Genomic DNA, 27,976 nt, shown 5'->3' with positions numbered 1-27,976 from the left:
ATAGCTGCTTTATTTGCCTAAGTACAATGTACAAAATTGATCCTCATTGCTCTTTTTTATTCTGAACCACAATCACAATTGAGCTAAAAATTTCTAAGCACAATGGTTGTTTTGCCCATTTTATGATCTTTCTTGCCACAGTTGTTAAATGAGTAACTGTAGTTGTTATTAGTAATATAGTTGTTAAGTGATCTTGGCTTCCCCATTGACTTTGCTTGTCGGAAGGTGGCAAAAAGTGACCACATGACCGCAGGACACTGCAACCATTACAAAAATATATGCCAGTTGCCTAGCATCTGAGTTTTGGTTATGTGACCATGGAGCTGCTGCAACAGTTTTAAGTGTGAAAACCATCATAAGTCACTTTTTTCAGTGTCATTGAAACTTTGAAGTAATTAAATAAATGGCTTTAAGTTGAGGATTACCTGTATGTCCTTCAAACCTTGCTAGCATACCTGCGTTCTGAAATTTTTAAAGTTTAACCTGTATATTTAGCATCAATTATGATTATTTATTTATTTATTTATTTATTTAAACTTTTACTTTATTTATATATTCATGCATCTTATATCAAACTCTGGGTAGCTTCAAAACAACAATTAAAACAATTTTGATAAGAAAACAAAATACATAAAAATATTAAACCATAAAAGACATGAAAACAGAGGTAAACATCTAGCGTACAGTTCCTCAAAATCCTCTCTCTCCCCTCACCCTATCCTAGCACTTGGGGGAAACCCAAGTTTTCATTGCTTTTCAGAAGGCTAGATGAGTCAGGGAAAGGTTCCATAGAGTAGTAGGGGTTGCTACAGAAAAAGTATGCTTTCTTGCTCCCATAAGATGGCAGTGTTTAAGAGAAGGAACTAGGAGTGTGCCCACCCTATCTGGGTGAATGAGTAGATATCCCTTAGGGCAGTGATGGCGAACCTTTTAGAGACCGAGCGTCCAAAACCCGCCCTGCCCGCTCTGCCCCTACTCCATCCCTCTGCCCTGGCCCCCGTCCCATCCGCCTGCAGGACCACCCACCGCCTCCACAGCCCACTGTAGCAGATCGCCCAGGTGGCCCAGCAGTGTCATGGCAGCCATCCCCTCCGCCCGCATCATCTATGCACGACAGGGCGCGAAGGTGGAGTCTTGTCCCTGCTGCCATGTGCTTGGGTGCGCTGCTCCATGCGGGCCGTGCCCAGGGGCAACTCTCAGCCGGGGGGGCTGCTGGTGAGGAGGGGGCCATGGGGAGAAGCAGGGCTGGGGCAATGGCATACATGCTCTGGTATGCGTGCCATAGGTTCGCCACCACTGCCTTAGGGAGAGGTGATCCTGTAGATCAGTGGTTCTCAACCTGTGGGTCAGGACCCCATTTGGGGTCGAACGACCATTTCACAGGGGTCGCCAAACAACGCAGTCCGCCATTTTTTCCCCTTTTCCTTAGTTGTGCTACTCCCTTTTATTCTCTTGGCTTTTGAAAGCCAATAGAATAGACTCTCTTGAATAGAGTCTAATTCTATTGGCTTTCAAAAGCCAATAGGAATTGTCCAGGCTGTCTCTGCCCTGCTGAGCCTGCCAAAAGTCCCATTCTGCAAACGGTGCTGCACCAGTTGAGTAGTCCTCGACTTCCAACCGGTTGGGTGTCGCGACATTAAAAAGATTGAGAACCACTGCTGTAGATAATCTGGCCAATGATCACTGATATGTTTCACAACTTTCAACTGAAAGTCCCCTGGCTGACTGGATTTCATTTCTTCATTTTCTATCACTATGCAGACAATTTGATTTTATTGTTATCCATTATCCATGCAGGGATGCCATTATGCAGACTCTTGAAGCTGATGTTCTATTAATCTGGTACTGTGTTGTTATGTTCATCTAATTTTTGTATAATTCCAGTTTCTTTATTTCTTCAACTTTTTAATCCTGTTGCTACTGTTCCACTACAACCTTTGTAGATGCCTCATTTAGCACTTTTGCAGTTTGTCGTAATTCCTTAACATTTTCTTCTTCGTGTATGCAATAGATCTATCTATACACTGGTGTTATACAAATATTGCGCAAGTATATGAATGGATCTACTACAAACACAAAAGATCTATAGAGACACTAATTCTAATAAATACAATTCTATTTGGTTAAAGCTAAGCACATAATTAGCAACATTATTTTTGAGTATCATTACTATTCTATTCCCATCAGCTTGTCCAATGTTGTAAAGCAGTTTATTCTGATTCCTCAAAGTGATTTTAATATTTCAGTTTCAGCTCACAGTTGCAGTTCCGACAAATAAATTCCAGCCATTTCACCTGGTCCTAATAAGATTTTTCTTCAGGTGACCAAATATTCAATCTCCAAGTTCTTGATCCTTTTGTTGCTGAAATTGTAAGGAGCTTGAAATAGTGTCTTCTTAACAAAGTCCTATTTTCAGCAGGTCTATACAGGAGTTTATATGGAACTATAAGCTGATGGGAATTATTGTACCTCCCCTTCAGTTTCTGCAACTCAATCAGAAGATGTGTTACATTCAGTTTAGATAGTTGGTAGCTCTTTTATCTCTATTTCTGTCTCTTATTTATTCAAGATTAGAAAAGGTTTCTGATCTCCATGTCTTCTGATTTCTTAATAATTGTAAGAAAACTTTAATTGGAAACTTTAACACATCACAATAAAAGGAATGGCACTATTTTTACTGTCATCCCTTCCTAACTCACTTTGCTGTTTTAGGGTGTACTATACAATTTTCATACTATTCTAAGAAAAATGTATTCTTTTATCATCATCTCTTAGACTTAGTAGGAGAAGGAAAGTGGGAATGCAGATACTGGATGACTCATTTAGCTAACTGGACATTTCTTATTAGTCTGTTCTAGATCTGACAAGAAATTGATCTCCTTGTGATATCTGGCATCTCAATGTTCAATCTTGATAATCAGTTTATACATATATACATATATTCCTACATACATACAGTCTCCCACTTTTATTATTTTTACAAATAACTCAAGGTGGTGAACATATCCAACATACTGTCTTCTTCCTATTTTCCTCACAATGGCAACCCTGCGAGGTGAGTTGGGACGAGAATGAGTGACTGGCCCAAAGTCACCCAGCTAAATTTCATGGCTAAGGCAGGACTAGAATTCACAGTCTCCTGGTTTCTAACCTGGTGTCTTAACCACTAAACCAAATTGGCTGTATGGCAAAAATTTGAAAATCCTAATGCCTAGACACAATATTTCCTCCTTAATCAATACATACATATTTAGTATAAGAATATGTATCCAGGTAGTCCTTGACCTATGACCACAATTGAGCTCAAAATTTCCATTGCTAACAAGGCAGTTGTTAAGTGAGATTTGCCCCATTTTACAACCTTTTTGCCATAGTGGTTAAGCAAAGTACTGTAGTTTTTAAGTGAATCATGCAATCATTAAACAAATTTGGCTTTCCCCATTGAGTTTGCTTTTTGGGAAAGGTTACAAATGGTGACCACATGACCCTGGGACAATGCAACTGTCACAAATACAAGCCAGTTGCCAAGCATCAAAGTTCTGATCACGAGACCACGGGGGTGCTGTAACAGTCATAAATGTATAAACCAGTCATGTTACTTTTTTCAGTGCTGTTGTAACATCAAACGGTCACTAAACAAATGTTTGTAAAATGAGGACTATCTGTATATGAACGATCAGGAAAATTAGCAGTCCATGTCTACCTTCTATAGCTAGAGCCTGTTGGAAGAATAAGTTCTTAATTGCTAAGTGAAATACAAACAAGGTGGAAGTTCCCCATGCCCCAGGTATTAATATATGGAGACCACCATTGGGAATGCATGTCCCTGGACTCCATTTTCTAACTGTGGGGAGGAGGAGATTCTCACTAGCCCTTTTTAAGATGATTGTACAGGGCAGGTTATTTCTGTTTGGGAGAAACAATCATATGAATATATAGGTGCCAAATTTTATAGAGCTTTGAAGATTAAAGCCAGCACTTCAAATTGGGCTTCAAAGCCTATATCCAATGCAATCTCCATGTCATTTCTTCCATATATGTCATAGAGCAGTGGTTCTCAACATTCTTAATGCAGTTCCTCATCTTGTGGTGACTCCCAACCATAAAATTATTTCCGTTGCTACTTCATAACTGTAATTTTGCTACTGTTATGAAATAATTGGCCCATTAGTGCAGGGCTTTTCAACCTTTTCATCAATAGTACCACTTTTAGAATATGGCAACATTCGAGTACCACCAGTCACCTAGCGAGGTGTCAAAAACTTGATGACCAAAAAAAAAAAAATGGAAAAAAGTGATAAAAGTACAGGCAGTCCTTGACTTACAACAGTTTGCTTAGTGACTGTTCAAAGTTACAACGGCACTGAAAAAAGTGACTTACGACCATTTTTCACACTTATGACTGTTGCAGCATCCCCAGGATCGTGTGATTTACATTTCAATGCTTGGCAACTGATTCACATTTATGATGGTCACATAGTTCCAGGGTCATGTGATCGCCTTTTGCAACCTTCTGACAAGCAACGTTAATGGGGGAAACCAGATTCACTTAACAACCATGTTACTAATTTAATCTCTCTCTCCGTCTTTCTTTCTCTCTCCCTCTCTGTCTCCCTCTCTCCCCCCTATTTCTCTCTCCCTCTTTCTTTTTCTCTCCTCTCCCTTTCTCTCTCCCCCTCTCTCCCTTCCTCTTCCTTTCTTTCTCTTTCCCTCTTTTTCTCCATCTTTCTCCCTTTTTCTCTCCCTTTCTCCCTCACTCTCCCTCTCTCCCCCTTTCTCTTTCTTTCTCTCTCCCTCCCTCTCTTTCTCTCCCTCTGTCTCCCTTTCTTTCTCTCTCTCCCTGCCACTCTCTCTCTCTCTCTTCCTCTATTTCTCTTTCCCTCTTTCTCTCCCTCTCTCTATTTCTCTCTCCCTCTCTTCCTCTCAAAGATCCTTAAAATCCTTAAAAGTTATGCTTGGGTGGAAGACTTTTTCTTTTACAGATGGGGTGGGTTGGCAGATAAGTACTCAAAAAAAAGGAAAAAAAAGTGCGAATAGGTGTCCAGTAGCTAGCTTGAAGTTTGAACAACTTCTTTCTCTTGCCACCGGCTTCTAGGAGCAAAAGACATCCAGCACTGCAACTAGGCGCCCTGGACTGGCCATTCCAGGGCTTCCTGCACTGGCTGACTTAGTTGTCTGAAACCTCCTGTTGTCGCTTGAGGGGGGGAAGGGACACGGGCAGGAGAGATTCCTTCTTTCTCATCCGAGGAAGGAAGTTATGTTGGACTGTCGACTCTGTGTCGAGCCCCGTGGGCCCGACATTCACAGGCAGGCAGGAACCCGCCCACCGAACCGCCACCTCCCCATTGCCCTCCATGTCGGCCGGCTCCGTCACCAGACCTCCCAGCTGACAAACGCACATTCAGGGAGTCGCCAGCTGATGGGCACAGAAGATCGGCGCCGCGGCGGCCTCCCAGCCATCCATTTCTTCGGCTGGAGCAATTGCCAGGGTTTGCATGGTCGCCGGCGGCAGGGAGCGCGTCAGCGACCATTGGGGACGCCAACGGTTTTGTGCCACAGATGCTTGAGGTGCGGGACATGGACCGGCGCAGTGCCGTGGAAGGCAGCAGGACAGGGGGAGGGGTTATCTGCATCCTGCCGGCTGAACTTTGGAAGCCTGCCTGAATGAAGAATTTTAGGGGGAGTTGAAAGCGAGACAGGTTCCTAAGAATATGATGTGTGAGGCACGGGGGGCATCAGTGGCGGGCTGCCCCCCAGAGCTGGAGCGGCTGGTGTAGCTGCCCCTGCCCCATACCCCCGCCTGCAGCTGCCCCGCTAGCCCTGCCACCCACTCCGCGCAGCCCCTCCGTGTAGAGCAGGCCCTGCAGCTCCCACAGCATCATCCGCACACCACACTGATGGCGCAGCTTGCGGTTGCTGAGCCAGAAGCCAGTGCAGGGTGGCAGGAGGGCGTGGGCTGCAGGCAGGCCGAGGCAGCGGCAAGCGTTGTGGGCCAGGCACTCCAGAGCGGCCATGTAGGCACACAGGGTGAGGCAGCGGTGGTGCAGGTCCAGCACTGGCTAGGCCACCAGCTGGCCCGACCCAAGGAAGGTCAGCCACCCGCCATGCGCCACCTTCGCACCCAGCACCCGCTGCTGCCCCGCCAGCACCTCCGCCACTACCTTTCCTGCACAGCCCTGCTTGTCAAGCAGGCTCCGTGGCTCCCACAGGAGCAGCCGCAATGCACACCAATGGCACACGAGGTGAGCACGAGGCAGGCGAGCACGTTTTCCATGCTTCAGTGCCAGGCTCTCCATGCTGCAGTGCAACATGGAGAGCCTGGCTGACACGGGTGAGCACGAGGCAGGAGTGCACATGGACTCCGCTTTTTCAGCAGGGCAGAATTAAGTGCTGCTCCCCACCTCTCAACCCTGGTTCTCTTTTACTTACAAGTAGGAGATGTTGTAGTTGCTCAGCAGGGAGGGGTGAAAAGTTCCTGCAAACTTGCCTTTGCTGCAGATAACTTGCATGTGCAACATTTGTGGGCTGGGTCTTTTGGTGCGCTCAGCAATGCAGAGACAGCCATTAACGACCAGGTCTGGACAATTCCTATTGGCTTTTGAAAGCCAATAGACTAGAGTCTATTGAATAGACTATTCAATAGATTAAGAGTCTATTCAATAGAGTCTATTCTATTGGCTTTCGAAAGCCAATAGAATAGAGGGAGTAGCACAGCTCATGGAAAAGTTGAAAAAAATCCATCAAAAAAAGGTGCCAGAACACCGTTCTGAGTGTTCTATGAGAAAAAAAAGCCAAAAAAAAGCCTGGTCTTAGGCGACCCCTGTGAAATGGTCATTCGACCCCCAAAGGGATCGCGACCCACAGGTTGAGAACCGCTGTCTTAGAGTTACAGCAGTGATGAAGAATCTTTTAGAGACCAAGTACCCAAACCACAACCTAAACCCAATTATTTATCGCAAAGTGCCAGGGCCACATCAACATTGTGGTGCCATCGTGGGGGCGGGAGAGTGGGCCACTGGGTGGGTGTGGCCAGCTCAACGTCACTCGCATCAGGGCACCTGTGTGGGCCTGGGGTAGATCCAAGGGTCTCTGGCGGAGGGGGATGGGACCGGGGTGAGCGCCAGGGCATGGTCTACTGGAGAAGCCTCACCGTCCCTCTCAGGCCCTGGACAGTGACATGGACTGCCTGGAATCCTGGGCAGTGGAGGTCAAGCGCCCAGCCCGGCCCTTGAGCTCCCACAGCCCTGCCTAGCCCAGCTGCACTTCCCCAATCTCCTTCCTTCCTTCCTTCCTTCCTTCTTTCCTTCCTTCCTCCCTCCCTCCCTCCCTCCTCCCTCCCCTCCTTCCCTGCCTCCCTTTTTCATTCCCATCTCTTTCCTTCCTTCCCTCCCTCCCTCTCTCTGTGCCCAGGAAGGGACAAGGGGGGGAGAGGTTGGCAGTCCAAGCCAGGAATAAACAACATGGCAACTGCTTTAGAAAGAAGATTGTAGTTTATTGAAGAGCCAGACAGAAAGATGGGTCTGGAAAAAAAAACTGACTACATGTAGCAGGGAGTGGGTTTTTATACTTTCTCGGGCTCTTGAGGTTGTTTCCTGTTTGTGTTTAAAGCTTTGTATTTCCTGTGTCAAATACTTTGATCTGAATGTGCCCTTCTGGTATTCTGATGGTGATGGATTAATCCTATAATGTCCCAAAGGTGATATCCTGTTTTCATGTGGCTGATGACTGTTGGAATTTTTGGTGTGAGGGATTGTTGATTCTAGGGATCTTTCTTTTTCATCCCAGCTTGCTGACTCCAATCTTTCTGACAAGATTATCACATCTTCATAGACATGCTGGCTACATTTCCACAACATTCTTAATTGCAGCTTATTGACTTAATGTTACTTTTTGGGTTCAGAGGGAGCTCTGGACTAGTTTATTTAAACCCACTGAGCACACCCATCTTCCAGGATTAGTTTATTAGTTCCGTGTCGTAAAAAATGTACAAAATTGGGTTAACTTACTAAACTTTCAGCGAGCATGTCATGCCAACAGAGCACACCATCGTGCTCTGCTATGGACCACAAAATACTTTGGCTGTCATGCTGCAGTTCTCTAGTGACACATCCAATGTCACAGTGGCAGTTAAAGCAACAAAAACGGGCATTTTAAAACACCCAGCCGCCTCATGCCTTCGCCTCTACAGCTGTTGATAACCGCTCCATGCATGCATCGGCAGCCTACCACTTCCATGTCCATGATGATGAAACTCTCTCACATGGGCAGTGCCTCTCCTGAGGTGAGTCCACATGCGCCTTCACACATGGTCTGGCGACGTGGAATTTCGAGCATTCAGAGAGAAACTCAAGAAGAAAAGCACGCGCATACTCCCCCATCCTGCTGGGGCTTTTCCAGCCCCTCCCTCTGCTCTCAAGGCGCCAAACACCCTGCGTCCACTGAGACTATGGCAGGGTGGCGGGACCAGTGGCCTAGCAACAGACATGGAAATAGTAGGCCGGCCAATGCGTGCATGTCTGCATGGAGTAGTTATCAACAGCATCAGCAACAACAGCATCCCCGTGCAGTGAGAGGGGCACGTGCAGTTTGGGCAGTGTCAATGGAAGCAGGTGAGCGGCTGCTTCCTGGAAGATGGGGACCAGAGTAAGCTGCAGCAGGCAGGGGATAGCCCAGTGATGGCAAACCTTTTAAAGACCAAGTGTGCTGGGGTGACGGCATGCGTGCCCACAGAGAGGGCTCTGCATGCTGCCTCTGGCATGTGTGCCATAGGTCCGCCACCACTGCTATACATTATCATTACAAAGTGAGATAGCATTTTATTTATTACAGTCACCAAGAGCCAAGCCAAACGTGATACATTTAAGTAACTATTAAAACACCTGATACACAGTATTAGTGTCTGAGATACATACTAAGTGGGAGCAATAGTTTCCTGAAGTTGTAGTCCAGAACTGTTTTGTCATTCACTACTTTATAGGACAGTAAAGAAAGATGCAAGAAATAAATTACATTAGAAATACATGAACAGTTGCATTTACAAATCTCCATTTTATCAACAGTAATTGCCCTACACTTCTCTTGAATAGTGCTATATAAATAAAACCTTTAACAGAACCCTTTCCCCAAACTATCTTCTTTTCAAAGAAAGTACCTTTGGCTGTTTTGCTTCATATAACAAAAAAGATACAGAGATCTATATATCTCCCTTATTGTGCAGGAGCTGTTCAGGGACTACTGAATAGAAACAGCCTGAATGCTAAAACTTAAACAAGACTATTCATTCACCCTCAGGCGGCTCCAGTGTAACACCTGCTTTTTATTTTAAACAGGCTACAGGAATACCAAAAGAAAATCCTCTTCTTACAATTATCTACACATAACATTAATAATTCTTACAATTATCTACACATAACATTAATAATCAGTTAAATCAGTTTGGGGATCAATGATAATCTACTGAGGAAGGTGTGTGCTGTGATCTCTGTTGCTCTCTGCCCTCCAAATGCACTGGGCTTTGCTAATCAGTATGCATGCAAAGATGGGATGTATGTAATGGATGTAAGAGTGTAGCCACTTTGACTCAGGGTGTGTGAATAAATGTCCTAACACTAAATACCTTTGCAGCTATCTTGCCTTACCACAGATTTCTTTTAATCATGTCCTTCAACTAAGCCAATATGAATATTTTTTATTACATTACTTCCCAGTAGAGAAGAACTGTACATTTATTTCAAACTAGATATGCTATGGTTGAATTTTAAAATAGATGATAGTGATGGTTAAATTGGGTTGAAAGGCTAGAACTAAGCTGTTTGTAATATATTATTCTATCTAAAGAGAAATCAATCTGTTCCATGCATTACTTTTCTTTTTATAAAATCAAAAGACTTCAAATGGCTGACAGTTATGAAATACAGGATCAGATAAATTATGCAAAAGTGTATATCTCTTTTAACTCAAAATACTATTTCCTAATAGACTCATTATATACATTTGTAAAAATGTTTTCAAAGCATGTTTTAAAAATCAACATCTTAATTCTTTATGCAATATGTACTTATTTCAGCCAACTGGCCTATATAAAAATGATCTTATTCTTTATACAGTAGATAAGCCTCGTCTAGCTGTTAAGGAAGAGATGTAGAGGTTACTATGCTACATAGTATACTAAGCTATTTGTGCTATATACTAGTTACATTTCTTGCTCTGCTCTGTAGGTATTACAATATGTATTGTCTCCTGAAATAATATATATAAATGTCTTCCTCACAGACTTAAAATAAATCTAGTCAAAGTGGTTGCACCACTGTTTAACTAATAAATCCTATAATCTCCATATTATAGAATCCTGATTGAAATTCAGCCATATACAGATTTAATGTTCTTAATTTTCTGCATTGCAGAAATGGTTCCTCCTATAGTGCTAATAGTACCTGCTTCCTTGTGCTAAGTTGCTACAGACAAAGACATAGCATTCAGTGGAAATCTCAAACATCACATTGTGCTTGAAGGAGGACAAACAATACAGCCACCAATACAATGGATAATTTAATTTTCCACATCAATATTCAAATTGCTCTTTATATATCAGCTAATAATCATCTTCTAAATATGATTAATGATGTTAGATCTCTTCTAGCTAATCCTCTTTCTTTTCATAGACATTTTCAGTATTTAAGAGAGTACACTACAAAAATGTGGTATATAGTTGGAGAAATTAGACATAAGTATCTCAGTCAAGTTATAAAAGCTATTTAACTTGTTTAAAGGAGAAGAGCCAAGAATTCCTTCAAAAGTCTAAAATCAAATTCATTGTTTTAAAAGTTAAAATATTATCAATGTTTGAAACACACAGCCATAGAAAAATCAGTTCTAAAGCCCCAAAGAAATCATTTTATTTATTTCTAAACATTTTGCATAAGCCTGAAGGCTATTCATTATAACTAATAACTGGCAAAAAGAAATTAGGATTTTTACAAGAGGTCAAACTGTGTCATTATAAGTTTTCAGTGTCCTCTTCTTTTACACATTCCAAATATCCCAACTTCCAGTTATTAATAGCTAACAAATTTCTATGCACTTATTTCATAATTTAAGAATATTTCAAGAAGCATTTATTCATCTGCCCATTACAACACAGCTACTGTAGAAATCGGACAAACTGAAATAGAATTAAGTAATACATCTTACATTAATCATGCATTAATATATTGCTTGCATAATAAAACCTGTCTCCCTTCAATGATCCTTAAAATCAACTTAAATCCATTCAGGATTTATATAAAAAAATGTTATAGCCTCATGATAATTTAACAACAAGGAACACCCAATTCCAGAATTTAAACACTAACATTGGGAGATACAAACATTGTCTGCCAAGTATTTGGGGAGGGGGAGGCATCAAGTATGGCATCTAGGAGAAGAAGAAGAAATCACAACAGAAAGGTAACTGCAGCAAAGAAAATACCACCACTTCGTTACACCAGATCTACCGCTGAATCCTGGCGGTATGTATTAGAGACTACTGTAATGCTTCCTCAAGGATCCGCTGACTTACAGCAGGTAGACAAAGGCAGCTGCTAAAGCTTATTTATGGCAGATTTAAAAGCATACCTCCCTTATAAGACAAGAATGCAGGGTACAGGGAGGATTCGCATTGTTAGCGGCAGTGACAAATCTATACAGTACGACTTGGCTCTCGTCTAATTTTTCCAAGCAAAGGTCGGACTAGTCCCCAAAGGGCAGGAGGGAGCTCCAAGGCGCTTTAGCCCACCGGCGGGATTGGAAGTGTCAGCTGGTGATGACGAGAATGGCCGGAGAGCGCCCCAATTGGGTCGGGGGAGGGCAGGCGAAGAAAGGGGTGGCCGGGAGAGAAAGCTGTGAAGGCGTCCATGGCGGGGGGGGGTGCGGCATGGACGAGCGGGGGTGGTCCCCCCCCCCAGGGCTGCAGCCTGAGCAAGACAGGTGCGTCGCCTCTCAGCCTGGGAGGTTTGGGGGAGGGGGGGGGGGACAAAGCGCAGAGGCGCCGGCTAGAAGAGAAGCAGCGCAATCGGGCGGGGGTGGATAGCAAATGACCCCCGCTCCAGTTTCCGCTCCCGCCCGCCCGCGCGCGTGTATGTGTGTGGGGGGGAATTTGGAGAGGGGAGGGGCGAGGGGCAGTAGCCGGCAGCGGAGAGGCCTCACTTACGTGTAGATGATGGACATGAAGTGCATGAGCCACAGGACCACGAAGAGGATAAGCCCGAAGACGGCGAGTCCTTCCAGGGCCAGATCCAGCATCGCCATCTCCTCTCGGCCACAGGGCACAGAGGGGCGGAGGGGGGGGGGGGGAGAGCTTTGACGAGCCGAAGCGGCGGCTGCGGAGGCTAGCTAGGAAGGCCCCGCCCCCCTCGTTGGCTGCCCTCACGTTCCCCCTCAGACGCGACTGTCTTCCTTTTCTAGCCTTCCTTCTCTTCCACGAGCCCCCTCTCGCCCCGCCCCTCCTCCGTTCTTTCTCTCGGCTGCCCTTCCACCCGGCAGGCGGCGGCGGCGGCGGCGGCTGCTGCTGCTGACAGGCTGCCTCGCGCTTTGACGGCCCCCGCCGCGGCGTTTCTCCTCCTTCTCCGCCACCGTCGCTGGCAGCCGCTCGTTCGCGTTCTCCTCTCCCTCTCACACACTCATAAACCAAACCGCCTGGGCTCGCGCGGAGCTGATCAGGCCCCGCCCTGCCATTGTCATCCTCTAAAGCCACGCCCCCTCCTCTCTCTCTCCCCCTCTCCACTCGCGTGGTCCCGTTAAATCCGCCGCGAGGGTGGTGCTAGAAGGAAGATGGTGGGGGGTGGTAAAAGACAAGGTGAATTAGGATGTGGCGGGAAAGCAGGAAGGAGCGACGTCGCCATTTACTATAAAGGATAGAGACGTTGCACTGTAAGGGGAAATCAAGAGTACCGCTCTCTCCTTTCCTCTTTGCAAAGAAAAAGGGAACGGGAGCGGCGCACAAGGGAAACCTAACCTTTCTCTCTTTATACATCTCAGGAGCCATTCGCCACACAGCAGCCGCATCGGCTATCCTCCAGTCCTACACACACACACCGCCAAAACATAAAGGAAAACACCCTCCCGGTCGCAACGTTTCTGTCCCTTGTAAGCCAAACTCTGCATTGCTCCGCAACACCACCACCGCCACCTCCGAGAATGCAACGCTGTGTGTCTCGACTGGAAGCGGCAAAGCCAAAAGCGAGCCCAAAATGCGCGACCACCGCTCCGGAAATGTCACAGCTGGAACCCCCAAGAGTCCTGCAGCCTATCGACAAATGGAATCCCTCTGGGTTCTTCTGTAATGCAAACTGCTCTGCAAAAGTTCACTCAAAAATTTGTTTATTCCTGCAAAATTCACCTTTCTAAAGCTGAATGATGTCGATTCTTTATTCCTCCGTTCATATCCCTCTTGTATTATGCTTACGGTTGTAGTTGCTTTCATTCAACAACGGAGAAATTGCACGGGACAAAGTGGAAAGAACGATGGAAACCATGAAAAGTTTTACGCTGTGAGATAGGTGTATGTGTGTATGAATAACATTTGAATATGAGAACATTAGTAATTTTAAGAAGGAAAAACTTAAATATCTACATTCAATCTTTTTGTAGAAAGTAATACTTTAGAAATCAATATGATCAACAACTGAAAATTAGTATTTTCAATTTTATTTGCTCATGTACATCTTTCCTCCATTGCTTCATCCATCCTAGTACATATTAATCTTGTTTGAAAATTATGCATTTCCCATTTTTTTATCTGAAGTTTTTTCAGATACTATTTTAATTTTATTTATATAGACTCACCCTCTGAAGGCAGCATAACTGATGTTAAGCCTCAAAATTACATATATTTTTGCATTTATATAAATACCCAAAGACGGTGAGTGGGGAAAGAAAAATACAAGGAGTAATCAGCATTCCATCCAGTTTTACAGGGAGTTGCCATTTATTTGTACAAAGAACTCAGTGTAGAAGTTTTTTTTTTAATATGATCAATGCACAGATATAGAGACAAATATGGCAAGTTAGTGGAAGTTAGTATGATTACCTGTTGCACAGCATAACATTTAATAACTGACCAACTGTCAGTTACTCAGTGCAACAAGGGAACATCACTATTAAATCAAGATGTACATCACTCCATATTTCAAAACTGAAAAGAAAATTGACCATTAAGTATAAGATAGAAAAGTCAGATAGCATAAGTAGCATTACTGACATAATTATAAATACCCCAAATGTACAGACCAGCATGATCCAGAAGTAAGGAAAGAGCTGAAAGGGGTTATATTCTCATAAGGTACCTTTGGATATAAACATTTTAAACCAAGCAGATCTTTTCCTGTGATCTCACTGCTGCAGTAAAGGCAAACACTTGATCTCAGAGAAAGATGCAGCTGTTTTAGGCAGTCTCTAACAGGTGTTTCCTAAGCCCCCCTGCATGTTTTGAAGCATCTTTGTGCCTTTTAAAAGCAAGGCGCTTCAGCCTAATTTCATATATAAGCAAAAGCACACAATAAAAGTTCCGCCTTGATTAAAAGTACCCTTATTCTGGAATGGTTCTTTTGTTCTTCTGTTGGATTCTCTGTGACTTGTATGAATCTTTATACAATTTTACTGTTGTAGGATAGTGAAGGGGGAACTTATTTTCTGAGCAACAACGAAGAGCTTCAAATTATATTATTATTCTGATGCAGTATCAAACTCTAAAGAAAATCATCATATATAAGTTGGGCTTTCTTGCTGATACTGCTGGAAAAAAAAAGTCACAAGTTTTGGTCTGCTGATGTTCTCTTGCTGTACTACCTCAAAACAATTCTTCAAGTACTTTCCTTCATTTTTCTACAAGTCCTGACTGAGAAAATGATGCCTAATTACAGTCTTTGCAAATTGCATATACAAACCCTTTTCTGCATTCTCACATTGTACCTCTTTAATTTTTTTTTTTTACGTATTTCAGTTTTGTTTCCCTTTTGGCTGTGGATCACGAAAACTACTGACTTGCAAAATACATTTATTTTTACAACTCAAAGATCAGAAAACATATGTTCAGAACCTAAGCTAAATGATCAACAAATAAAAGCCCGATTGAATATTTAGGTTTTCCCTTTCAATTATTTTGGTTTCTACTTTCAATCTTCTATCTGCTGGGATAACCAAGCAAAGGTATTAGCTACAAGGGCCCAAGAGCATCTCCACCAGTTTCAAAATTTGCAAACTGGTATGGAAACAGTTGTGTCCCAGCTGCTTTTGAAGATCCACATTTTGGGGATGTGGCTATATGTTAAGAAGATATCAGTCTTCATCGTTATATAAACTAAGTTTCTAAAAACAATAGCACACGTATCTCACCTGACCCCTTAATGTTGTAATACAATTGGAATTGGGCTGCATCTGTTGTGGGATCTATGCAAGACTTACCATTTAAGCCAGACATGTCAAACACAAGGCCCGGGGGCTAGATGTGGTTTCATGTGGCCCGCAAAGCCATCCTGGAAACAGGGAATGGCCCCCACTGCCTTGGCCCTGGTCCAGGCCGGCTGGGAGCCAATGTACAATTTTGTGGTGGCCATCTATGCTGAAACGCATTCAGTCTTAGCTCCACAAGGCCATCTGGAAACACCAAGGGACCAGCCCCTGCCATGTTGCTTCTGCCCCCTGGGCGCGTGCTAGGGAGGTGTCACCCTTTGTGAGGAATGAAGAAATTCACCATCGCCTGGAAGTGGCCAGCAAATGGCCCTCACCTACTTCACATATCCGGCTTGATGGGCTCCAGGGGATGGGTTTCAGCAGGCAGTGGAGCGCTGTCCTCACAGCACCAAGAGGCTGAGCCAGGCGGCGTGAATCCAAAAGGAAGCATGACATCACTCAGCCCCCAGCTTGCCCGATTTCAGCAGGCAGCGGGGCGCTCTCCTCACAGTGCTAAGAGGCTGAGCCAGGCAGCGCAAATTCAAAAACCGTGCCGCCACTCAGCCCCTAGCCTGCCTGATTTCAGCAGGCAGCAAGGCGCAAAGCTGGCAAGCTTCGCTCTGCTTGGCTCAGCCTCTCAACACTGTGAGGAGAGCACCTCACTGCCTGCCGAAACCAGGCAGGCTGGGGGCTGGATGGCATTGCGCAGATACCGTCCCGACTCTCACGTTGCTCATGGTGTCCCCTTCTCCAAAACCCACCAAGCCAGATATGTGAAGGAGGCAAGGGCCGTGTGCTGGCCACTTCCAGGCGATGGTGCATTTCTTCATTCCTCACAAAGGGTGACACCTCTCCAGCTGCGTTTCTTGCCTGTTTTTCTCCCTCATCTCAAATATTTTCCCACCACTCTATGGGAAGGAAGGAAGGAAGGAAGGAAGGAAGGAAGGAAGGAAGGAAGGAAGGAAGGAAGGAAGGAAGGAAGGAAGGAAGGAAGGAGAGGGAGGGTCTGAGGGAAGTCCTACCTTAATCCTGCCCTGCTGCCCTTTCACCATCCCCTTGCCCCCTTCTCCTGGCCTATCCTGGGGATCTCCCATCCTATTGCTAAGGAAGCTTTGTATACAAAGCCAGGTCTCCTCCCATGGAGAGGGAGTGGGCTTCCCTCTGACTTTGCACTAATACCCATCATGAGCAACCTGGCTAAGGAGAGCAAGCACAGCAGCAGCAGCTTTGAGGAGGAGGTAAGTGCAACTGGGCACCCCTTTGGGGTAATGGGGTTGGGCTTGGTGCTGTAGGTGCTTGAGGGCCGGGCTGGGCATTTGACCTCTGCTGCTGAAGGCTCTGGGCAGCCCAAGGTACCATCTAGCCCCCCCTCGCATGGCCTGAGAGGAACAGTGAGGCTCTTCCAGTGGACCATGCCTTGATGCTTGCCCTGGTCCCCCCCCTTCTGCCATAGACCCTCAGATCTGTCCCACTCCTGCCCAGGCCCCCATAGGCCCCCTTGACGCGAACGATGTAGAGCTGGCCATGCCCACCCAGTAGGTCACACCCACTCCAGCCACGCCCACCCAGTAGGCTGTGCCCACTCTGGCCACACTTACCCGCCCCCCCCGAAGACAACCGCAATGCTGATGCGGCCCTCAATGAAATTGAGTTTGACACCCCTGATTTAAGCCTTAGGCAAAGCAAATCCTTTGCAGGACCTCCTTGGTTCATCTTACTCTGAACAATAGGTTTTTATATCCACCCTATAAAAGCAAATAATCAAGGATTGATATATTGTGGTCTCTTAATACCAGCTTTATTTACTTTTGGATCAAACTTTAGCAGAGTCTTAGATATTCCCTCACATAGGACCAAAATTTCTCATCCTTATTATAGTGTACAGCAGTAGAATTGCCCTATCCTCTTGGACTTTTCCTGACTGCTTTTTTAAAGATCATGCATGCTCTGAATAAGAAACATTTTGGGCTGGCCTAAATTGATGCACTACCCATCAGAAGATATTTCAACCAGTGGGGTGTTCACCGAGGAGTAGTGTCCCTGGTGGAAGATCCTGCTATGCTTTTTAAGGCTGCTCACCTGGCACTCAGTTCTCATCTGTAGCTCCAAGTAGTTGTAACAGACTTCAGTGAGATAGGGATTTGGCTATCCCAGCATGTGAACCTTCCATTCAGAAATCATATTTGTATATGTTCAAATATGGAGACTGAATCTATAATCTGTGTTCTTTTAAAATGTCTATTCTATCCACAATGGTGATTAAAATTTATAATACCGATTATTACAGAGTTTTACTTCTTATGATGAGAAGATCACTGATTTTCTTTTAAATGATCAATTTCTAAATGTATTAAGGGCTCTGTCGAAATTTTTATCTGTAGTTTCTTCTATAGGAATAGGGTAGTTATTGTATTCTAATACTGTAATAATGATATTATTTTATTTGATTTGGCTAGTACTTTCCCTTACAGTTTTCATTGGTTTTGGTTTCTATGTAATTTGAATATATCATATATTTTTTGTATATATTTTATTAATTTTTATAGAGGTTAGTTTGGGTTTTTTTAAATAACATTCTTAATATTTAGCAAACAGCATATTGTCTGGGTTCATGTATTTAAAAAGCAATAAGAGTTAATTTCTATATTATCATAATATGTTAGTTAATCGTTCATTAGTCTTCTTCTTACTAGTAAATATTCAATGTTACATGGTACATATCATGTTCCTTTCTCTCTAACTCGCTTTTCTAGCCATTGGTAAAAATTGTCCCATGTTCTAAAGTACACTGAGTCTTCTTTCTCTTTTATCTTTAATGTCAATCTGTCCATTTCTGCACAATCTAAAATTTTCTTAATTAGTTCTTCTTCCACTGGTAAATTTTCATTTTTCCAATATTGGGCAACTATAATTCTTGCTGCAGTTAATACATGTAAAATTAAATATATACAATCTTTTTAATATATCATGTATTTTTAACTGCTCTACATGCTGTAGTGTTTATTGGTTTGGTCTTGGCAACAACAATAATGTAATTCTAGTCTGTAAGCATAATAAACTGTTAACTACAACAATATGCCATTTGTAATTTCTTAAGGTGACCAACCGTCCTCCTTCAGGGAGGACAGTCCTCCTTTTTTGAGTTCTGTCTTCCCTCGAAAAGTGTCCTCCTTCATGTCCTCCTTTTCGATATTTGAAGACTAATCTGCAGGGCTTTTTTTTTTCTCATAGAACACTCAGAACGGTGTTCTGGCACCTTTTTTGATGTTTTTTTTTTCAACTTTTGCATGAGCTGTGCTACTCCCCCTATTGGCTTTCGAAAGCCAATAGGAATTGCTGCTGAGCACACCAAAACACCCGGCCAGCAAACTTTGCACATGTAAGTTGTCTGCAGCGAAGGCGAATTGGCAGGAACTTTGCACCCCTCCCTGCTACCCAACTACACCATCTCCTAGTTAGTCCCGAAGATACCTGGAGGAGACTGGAGCGGCGATGCCACAGTAACTTTCTCTTGATCTTTAGCCCTGCTAGGGCAATAATGGCTGCGGGCGCAAGAGGCAAGGGTGGCGGGACTGCTGCAGGCGGGGGTATGAGGGGCGGCAGTGGCTGGCTGCCCCCTGTGAGGTGGGAGCTGTGGGGCCTGCTCTACACGGGGCTGTGCAGGGTGGGCGGTGGTGCTGGCGGGGCAGCTGCAGGCGGGGTGTGTTGACAGCGGGCTGCCCCCCTGAGGCCAGGGCCAGCACAGCTGGTGCTTTGGGAGCCACGGGGCCCACTCTACACGGCAGGATAGCAGTGCTGGCGGGGCGGCTGCGGGCACGGCATGTAAGCATAATTACAATATAAAATGTTATTGTTATAAATGTTTTTATTATGTATTTATCATATTATAGTGTATTCTGTATTATTGTTGCAATGAATAAAATGTTTCTTTTATTTACAATATTTTTTTCTTCAATTTATTTGTGTCCTCCTTTTCATTGTAAAAAAGTTGGTCACTTTAAATTTCTAGAATTAGAAAAATAACTCTCAAATGTTTATTACATAATATTTATACAGTAGATCAGTGGTTCTCAACCTGTGGGTCGGGACCCCATTTGGGGTCGAACGACCATTTCACGGGGGTCGCCAAACAACGCAGTCCGCCATTTTTTCCCCTTTTCCTTAGCTGTGCTACTCCCTTTTATTCTATTGGCTTTTGAAAGCCAATAGAATAGACTCTCTTGAATAGAGTCTAATTCTATTGGCTTTCAAAAGCCAATAGGAATTGTCCAGGCTGTCTCTGCCCTGCTGAGCCCGCCAAAAGTCCCATTCTGCAAACGGTGCTGCAAGTTGTCTGCAGCGAAGGCGAGCTGTCTGGAAGTTTCCACCCCTCCCTGCTGAGCAACTACTAAAAATATAAGTAAAAGAGAGCCAGGGGTGGGAGGTGGGTGGCCGGCGGGCGCAGGGAGGGCTGCTGGCACACGTGGGGCCCGGCGGGTGCCTTACCTCCCTTGGGCTGGGCCAGCTGGTGGTCGGCCTGCGCCATCTCTGCCGCTTGCCAGCTACGCCTCAGCCGGCACAGGGGGCGGCACCACGCATGTGCGGCGCTCCCGGGCAGGGAAAGTCCTCGACTTATGACCGGTTGGGTAGTCCTCAACTTACGACCGGTTGGGTAGCCCTCAACGTACGACCGGTTGGGGTCGCGGCATTAAAAAGGTTGAGAATCACTGCAGTAGATGAAGCTGAACTGATCTTACTCACTCTGTTTAATCTTTGGGGGTTGTGCTTCTCTGTCTCCTATATGTGATCATTTACTGAATGATGATAATAACATTGCACTGTTTTTTTCCTGTTTAAACTTAATGTAATTTTTATTGTCATTTTATACTTTATTTTTATTTTATTTATAAACAACCTTTATTATTTTTTAAAATATCTGGAGGAGGGACATATCTAATACTCCTTCCTTCTTCTGTTTTCTCCACAACAGCAATCCTCTGAGGTGAGATGGGCTGGGGGGGGGCAATTAGCCCAAAATCATCCAGCTAGTTTGTATGACTCACAGAAGCATTTGTCTTCCTGAATAAATATCCTTATCTCCCTCCATCTTCATGGGAAACTTGCTTTTCAAATACAATTACCAATTTATTTACCATAAAAGTTCACCATATTGTTTTACAAGTGCCAAAATGTTCCATTCATTGAACTTGTAAAATTGGCACTGAATTGTATGACTTTTTTTTTTTTTTACAAATAATTACTAAATTTAATTTTGTTCTTATTTGACAAGGACTTTATCAAGATATAAAGTTCAGTCAGAGCACAATTTCACACATCTCTACTCAGAAGTAATTAATATTAGACATGCCAATATACTTTATAAGCTAAAAAAAATATAGGATTACAGCAGTGGTGGGATTCAACCAGTTCACACCACTTGAACCGGTAGCTAATTTTTTGTTGCTTAGGCCCAGAATGGACTTCCGGAAGTGGCGTTCACACAGAGAACCGGTTGTTCACATATTTGAATCCCACCACTGGATTACAGCCTAAATAAAAACAGAAACTTTGTAAGATCCAAACTACTCAGTTACCAAATGAACGATCACTTTACCAGTGATTAAATAACATATTCAGTGGCTCTTGCCAGGCATTTGGCAAGGATGACTAATGTTCTTTTCTTCCTTTTGTTTGCTGCCCTCTGGGTTTACTTTCTTTGCCAATCTTGTTCTTTTGTCTTGTGCCTCTTTTGTGTTTTTACACCGTTTTTAAATGTTTCTAATAATTGTGAATCACTCAGTCACTCAGGTGAAATATAATTATTATGGTTGGTTTTATTATTGTTATAATTGATAGCATCTTTAGTAATAATTTACTTCCAGAACTTATGTTAATAGGAAAAGATGAAAAGCTCTGTCTCATTTTTACTCTGTCCACTGCTGCAAATATCACTTTGCGAGTAAACTTCCAATGTCATTTCTACACGTTATCTAAATAATAATTGTCCTTATTTAGTGACTGATGACAGGTAGTCCTCAACTTACAACCACAATTGAGCTCAAAATTTCTGTTGTTAAGTGAGACATTTGTTAAGTGAGTTTTGCCCCATTTTATGACTTTTCTTGCCACAATTGTTAAGTTAATCACTGCAGTTGATAAGTTAGTAACCTGGTTGCTAAGTGAATTTGGCTTCCCCATTGACACTGCTTGTCAGAAGTTTGCTAAAAGTGATCACATGACCTTGGGACACAGCAACAGTCATACCTGTGGATCAGTTGCCAAGCATCTGAATTTTGATCACATGCTCGTATGGCTGCTTCAAAGATCATAACTGTGAAAAATGGTCATGTCACTTTTTTTCAGTGCTGTTGTAACTTTGAATGGTTACTAAGTGAAATGTTGTAAGTTGAGAACTATCTGTAATTTAGCAATCATTCAGAGTTACAACTGTGGTGAAAAAGTAACTGTTGAAAAAGTAACTTTGCAATTAATCCTCACATTACAATATTCACAGGTCTGTAAAGCAAAGGAAAGCTGAAGTAAGATCATTAGCACAGTTATGGTTTCACTTAGTGACTGCTTTATTTATTGACCAAGTTGCAGGTCCCAATTGCGGCTGCTAAACAAGGACTACCTGAATTGTTCTTCTTCTTGTTGTTGTTAAATGTATATGCTGCCTGGATATTTCTCCATTCTGAATTCTAGTGCAATATGATACCAATGATATAAAATAAGGAAGGCAGAATAATGGATCACAATAAAATGAAATAAAGCTGGAACATGCAACATTTTTACTCATCTTCATTAACCAATAGGGCAGAGTGCAATGCTGTTCTAGCCTCATAGGCTAGGCAACAATGATACACACTCCACAACTTCCACAACTAGACTCCCATGCCACAAAGGAGAAAATAGTGAGATTAGATAAGCATTAAGCAATATACAGCACTTTATTAGTACTTTTGGCAGTCATTTACATATAGAAAAATTTCTATATGTCATAGAAATATAGGGTCATAAAGAAAATTTACATTCATAGGGTCACCTGTACTGAAGTGAAGGAGACCATTTTATTTTTAAACAAAGCAACTAATGTAATATAAAGCCACGTAAAGGTAAGTGGGATTGAGAACTTTCACAGTCTAGGCAAAAAAAAAGGGCAGCTATACACAGTATGTTATTAACACATTTTTTTAAAAAAATAACTATTAGTGGTCACATAGCAATTCTCCTTGAGTTGCCCACTACCATGTTGTTGTTGTTAATTGCGAAATCGTGTCCGACCCATCACAACCCCATGGACAACGTTCCTCCAGGCCTTCCTGTCCTCTACCATGCCCACTACCATATTGAGGACCAAAGAATACAGTGATGGAGGAATGCTTGAATATGAAGCTGGGGCCTTTTGAATAATGATAGCCTGGAGAAGAAACCAAGTTCTGTAACTGTACCAATGAGTGCTGGCTGAGGGCAGAACAGACGGAGCTGTTGAAGCATAAAACCCTTCTTTGGAAATTAGCAGAGTTGCTACAGAAACCTGTAAAAGACAGATCTGTACACTGGCACTCGAAACCTCAAGTTTGGTTTGTTTGCTCATGTTCCTACGCCTTTGCCTATACCAGGGGTAGGCAACCTTGGCTCTTTTATGACTCGTGGACTTCAGCTCTCAGGAATTCTGGGAGTTGAAGTCCACGAGTCATAAAAGAGCCAAGGTTGCCTACCCCTCGCCTATACTCTGAATTGCTTTTTTCTTTTGACGTACAAACTGATCACAAATTCCTCCTGTATTAAAAGGATATGACTGTAATTGTCTTGGGTGTTCCTTATCTAATCAAGTAAGCTCTTTTTCCTATCTTGGTTCTGGATCTATAGGAAATGACAAAGTCTCTCCTTATATTTGTGCATATGTGTATGTGTAAAGAGTCAGAAATAATACCTAGTAAATGCTGGAAAAAGTTGTGATAGAATGAAACAAAATGGAAGAGCTAGATTTCCTCTGTAATCCACTATTATTTTATTGAGAGCCAGTTTGGTATGGCGGATAAGCCTTCAGACTAGAACTGTGAGTTCTAGTCCACCTTGGCACCAAGCCAGCCATGTGATCTTGGGCCCATCACTTTCTCACAGCCCTAGGAAGAAACCAATGGCAACCTAATTCTGAAAAATCTTGCCAAGAAAACATAAATCTTAATAATCTAATGTTAAGTGCCCTGCCAAATAAAGATAGATCTTTTAGAAATTGCTCTGTGTTGTGTTCTCCGTTCCCGTGCGAATGATGATGACACATGATGGCAATCAACAAAGCTTTATTTCTCCCACTCCAACTCTGAGCAAAAGGCAAAAGGCACGCAGGCCTTTTATAGGACTTGAACCCCGGACAGAGTGAGCCAATAAGAGTTCTTCTTTCTTCGCACCTTGTGCATGCGCACAAGCTGGCGCCGCTCTGTCTGGTCCCAGGCAGCTTTTAGAATGCCCGGGACCATTTGCAACAACTCTGGGCCTGCTGAGTTTCCTCATCAGGCCCAGGACACAACACCCCTCCCCCTGGATAGAACACACACAATTCCACTTCTTTACAATCATAATAAAATAAATCAAAAGAAAATAATAGTCTGCTCACATGCAGACACCCTTCTTCTACTAACATAGTTAGCCAACCAACCCACTCTCTAATGTGGACTTTGCGTGTCTATCTTTTTTCCCCCTGCACAGGTCCCATCTCCTCAACTAGACATGTAAGGTCCCTTGTACTGACAAGAACCTCACATATTCACCCAGATGCTTAGGAGGGGCCTTAGCCCGTTGTGACCTATGCAAGGTTAGGGAGGGTGCCTGGCCTGTCAGCTCACCTGCCCGGCTAGGCAGACCAGGACTTGTTCTTAAGGGCACCTGGCCTACCAGCCCGTCTGTTGAGTTCGCTAGACCAGGACTTTTATGCACAAGTTTTGCAGGTGACCCCTGGTGAGGCATGCTGGCAGAATTGCCAGAGCTCTCCCCAGGCTCCGTGAGAGCAGCTGAAATTCCCCAATTCTCTGAATTGGCTGAGGATTTCCCAACTACTCTGGATGGCTCCAGGGAACTGAGTCCCTCGAGCCCGCGACCAGTCTCGGACGTGACCTGCGTTGCAGGTGTGCCCCAATACTCCCAGTCCCCAGTGGCCGAGGTGCCAGCATCAGGAGTCACCTCATTAGCAGACCCCGCCTCAGGTGAATTCCTGTTTGGAGCTCTTGCGAATACGCATGACTCCCTGTTCGGCACAATAACTGAACTATGAGAATGTCCTTGCCCCTCCCCTGGGAAGTCCCTAGCGCCCTGCGGTACATCCCAGGAGCAGTGAGGTTGTGCCTCATAAAGTGGACCTGAAGTGTGAGATTGTATCTCAGGAGGTTGACCTGAAGTATGAGATTGTGTCTCAGGATGTTGACCTGAAGTGCGACTTAATTCCTGGGCCGCCTCCCCCCCCCGAGAGCAGACGCAGGGGTGGAATCCACAGGGGACAACCGCTAATGCAGTTGATCAATGTGGCGCCGCAGGACACGGCCATCTTCCAAGGCCACTTCGTATGATAGAGGTCCAGAGATCTTACAGATGACAGTAGGAACCCACAGAGGACCAGGAGCGTAGTTCCTAGCCCAGACCAGATCACCCAACTGTAGTCTCCTTGGTGCCCGCGGATGCAACACCTGTGAAGTCACTCGGTCTGGATGCAATCTGTCCAATTTAGTGATGAGTCTGCGACCCCAGCGGAGTTCAGCTGGGCTCTTCCCTGTGGACGTACAAGGTGTGGTGCAGTGTGCAAGAAGAAAATCAGCTAACCTGTGATGCCAATTACCATAAGTCAGTTTCTTGAGGCATCTTTGGTGGTGCGCATCATTCTCTCTGCCATTCCATTGGATGATGGGTGGAAGGGAACCGAAGTTGCATGCTGGATCAGATTGGCCTGAAGAAAAACCTGGAACTCAGAAGAGGTAAATTGAGGGCCATTATCTGAAACCAAAACATCTGGGAGACCATGTGATGCAAAAATACCTCTCAGCACGTGGATGGTCCTGGCAGTAGTAGTGGAGGAAACAGGAACAGCCTCTAGCCACTTGGAATGGCTATCAACCACAACCAGGAAGAATTGCCCCTGAAAGGGCCCAGCATAATCTATATGCACCCTAGACCATGGGGCATGAGTTTCCTCCCACCTATGTGGGAGGCATACGGTGCCTGAGGCATTTCAGGCCGCAACTGTTGGCACACTTGGCACTCGTGCACCTGGGCCTCGATGGCTTTATCGAGTCCAGACCACCAAAGATGGCTGAGTGCAAGAGCTTTCATCCTGACTATCCCAGGATGTCCCTCATGTAGAGAGATTAAGATTCCAGATCTCAATGAGGCTGGGATGACTACCCTGCTACCCCATAAAAGGCAACCATTAAAGGTAGACAGTGCATGTCTCCTTTGCCAAAAACTTTGAAATGTTGCATCTGGACACGAGTCAGGCCATCCTGACAGCACCCATGTCAGCACGCATGTGAGTGTGTGATCAGTGGCAATTTCAGCAGCCACGTCTCTAGCATTGAGGGGAGATTCAGGCAACTCCTGAATGGAAAGAATATTTATGGCAGGAGCAGGATCTGCTTCCACCTGAGTTAAAGGCAATCTGCTTAGGCCATCTGCATGGCCCATTTCTTTTCCAGGTTTGTGAACTAGAGAGTAATCATGTGCTGACAGGAAAATGGACCATCTCAGCATATGAGGAGAAATAATATGTGGTGTCTGTTTGTTAGTAGTAAACAACCCTAACAAAGGCTTATGATCTGTATATACAGTGAAATGGCGGCCATATAAGAAATCATGAAATTTCTTAATTCCAGCCACTATGGCCAAGGCTTCTCTGTCAATCTGAGCGTAGTTCCGCTCTGCAGATGACAGAGTCCTTGAATTTAGACTTGAATTCCATCAGCCTTCAGATGGCTAAGTACTACTCCATACGGAGATGTATCACATGCAATGCAAACAGGCACTTGCTCATTGAAATGTGTTAAAACAGCATTAGAAGTGAGCAAGGCCTTAACCTCATTGAAACTCTTGTCATGGACTTTAGTGCGCTGCTAAGGAGCCTGCTTGTCTAAGAGCCTATATAACGGCTCTGCCACTGCAGCTTTGTGTGGGAGAAATGCATGGTAAAAATTTAAGAGCCCCAAGAAGGCTTGCAGCTCACTCTTGGACTTGGGGCTTGGGGCCTGTTGAATAGCTTGTAGTTTAGCTTCAGCAGGGTGAATGCCTTGGGCATCAATCCTGAAACCTAAGAAGTCAGTGGAAGTGACTCCTATCTTTCATTTATCCTGCTTAAGCTTAAGGCCTGCTTTTCGAAAACGAAGTAAGACAGCCCTTAATCTTTCTGTTAAATTTTGAGATGACTCCCCAGCAATGAGGACGTCATCTAAATAGGGACAGACCCCAGGAATACCTCGAAGTGTGCTTTCCATGACACTTTGGAATATGCCAGGAGCTACATTTACCCCAAATTGCAGTCTCTTGACCTTGAAGGCCCCCCTGTGAGTTACAATAGTCTGGGCCTCTGCAGCTGCCTCATCAACAGGTAGCTGTTGATATGCCTGTGTCAGGTCAAGCTTCGCGAAAATGCGCCCCCCCCACCTTGAGGGAGGCCAGGTTGTGGCTTACAACAGAGACTGGATAAGCATGCTGTTGCAGTGCCTTATTCAGTGTACATTTGTAGTCTGCATATATACCGTATATTCCGGCGTATAAGACGACTTTCTAAACACTTAAAATCTTTGCAAAAGTCGGGGGTTGTCTTATACGCCAGAAAAATATTACTCAGCAAGTTTTCTCTCCCCCCCCCCCTCTCTCACTCAAAAAGAGTCCTAGGGTTATTATTAAACCAGCAGATCAACTAAAGATATCTCTTTCCAGCCTCTATACTGGGAGTACGATAGGCATTATCTGGCTGTCGTGACGGTAAGATTTCCTGGAGGTTTATTCCCCATTCTATAATGCTACATTGCAAACCGTCTCCTCTCTTCTTCCCTCCCTTTTGCATCCCAATTCCTTGCCCACCCCTCCAGAACTGCGGATTGGTAGTAGCCGTCCCCTGATTAATTCATTCAAAGGAAGTAGAAAGGGATGGCCCATGTAATGGGGAAGGGGGGAAAAGAGTTGTAGGGTGGGTTTTTTTATATAATGAAAACAAACCTAAGCATCTGCATCCATTCGAGGCACTTCTCAGTGCTTCTTCATGCAGGCTTTTCAGCGTTTACCTCTCACTGCCAGTGAGAGTAGCTTGGGGGAGGCGGAGCTTATGGGTCTGGAAGGGGAGGGGTGTCAGCTAAATTCCTCTCAGATTTACGAAGCAGGAATGGAGTGGGGACAGAAAACAGCTACACAATCCTTTCGCCTGTTGACTTCCACCGAGCTTATGCAAGCAGTTCCCCCCCCCCCGCCTAAATAAACTTGCATGGTGCATTTGTGGTGTTATTTATGACAGATCCTGGCTGGTCAATCTGGCTCCCATCTATAAGTACTGTAGTGCACTGAGTTTTAATAACAAATTAAAAGGAAA

At 44.2% G+C, this 27,976-nt stretch overlaps 1 protein-coding gene across 1 annotated transcript in view; it reads right to left on the bottom strand.

Annotated features, from left to right (window-relative positions):
• Positions 1-12,685, bottom strand: part of UGCG (UDP-glucose ceramide glucosyltransferase) — a 55,361-nt gene extending 42,676 nt beyond the window's left edge. The window contains exon 1 of the mRNA XM_039328972.1: positions 12,188-12,685. Coding sequence (XP_039184906.1) covers positions 12,188-12,285 — 98 coding nt within the window. The 5' untranslated portion in view covers positions 12,286-12,685. The remainder of the gene's footprint in view (positions 1-12,187) is intronic.
• Between the last annotated feature and the right edge of the window lie 15,291 nt (positions 12,686-27,976).

The sequence above is a fragment of the Crotalus tigris genome, unplaced genomic scaffold (genome assembly GCF_016545835.1).
Source record: "Crotalus tigris isolate CLP2741 ecotype Arizona unplaced genomic scaffold, ASM1654583v1 scf7180000024386.1433019, whole genome shotgun sequence".
Lineage (NCBI taxonomy): Eukaryota > Metazoa > Chordata > Lepidosauria > Squamata > Viperidae > Crotalus > Crotalus tigris.
The sequence above is the reverse complement of the archived record's forward strand: the minus strand, read 5'-3'. Positions and strand labels throughout refer to the sequence as shown.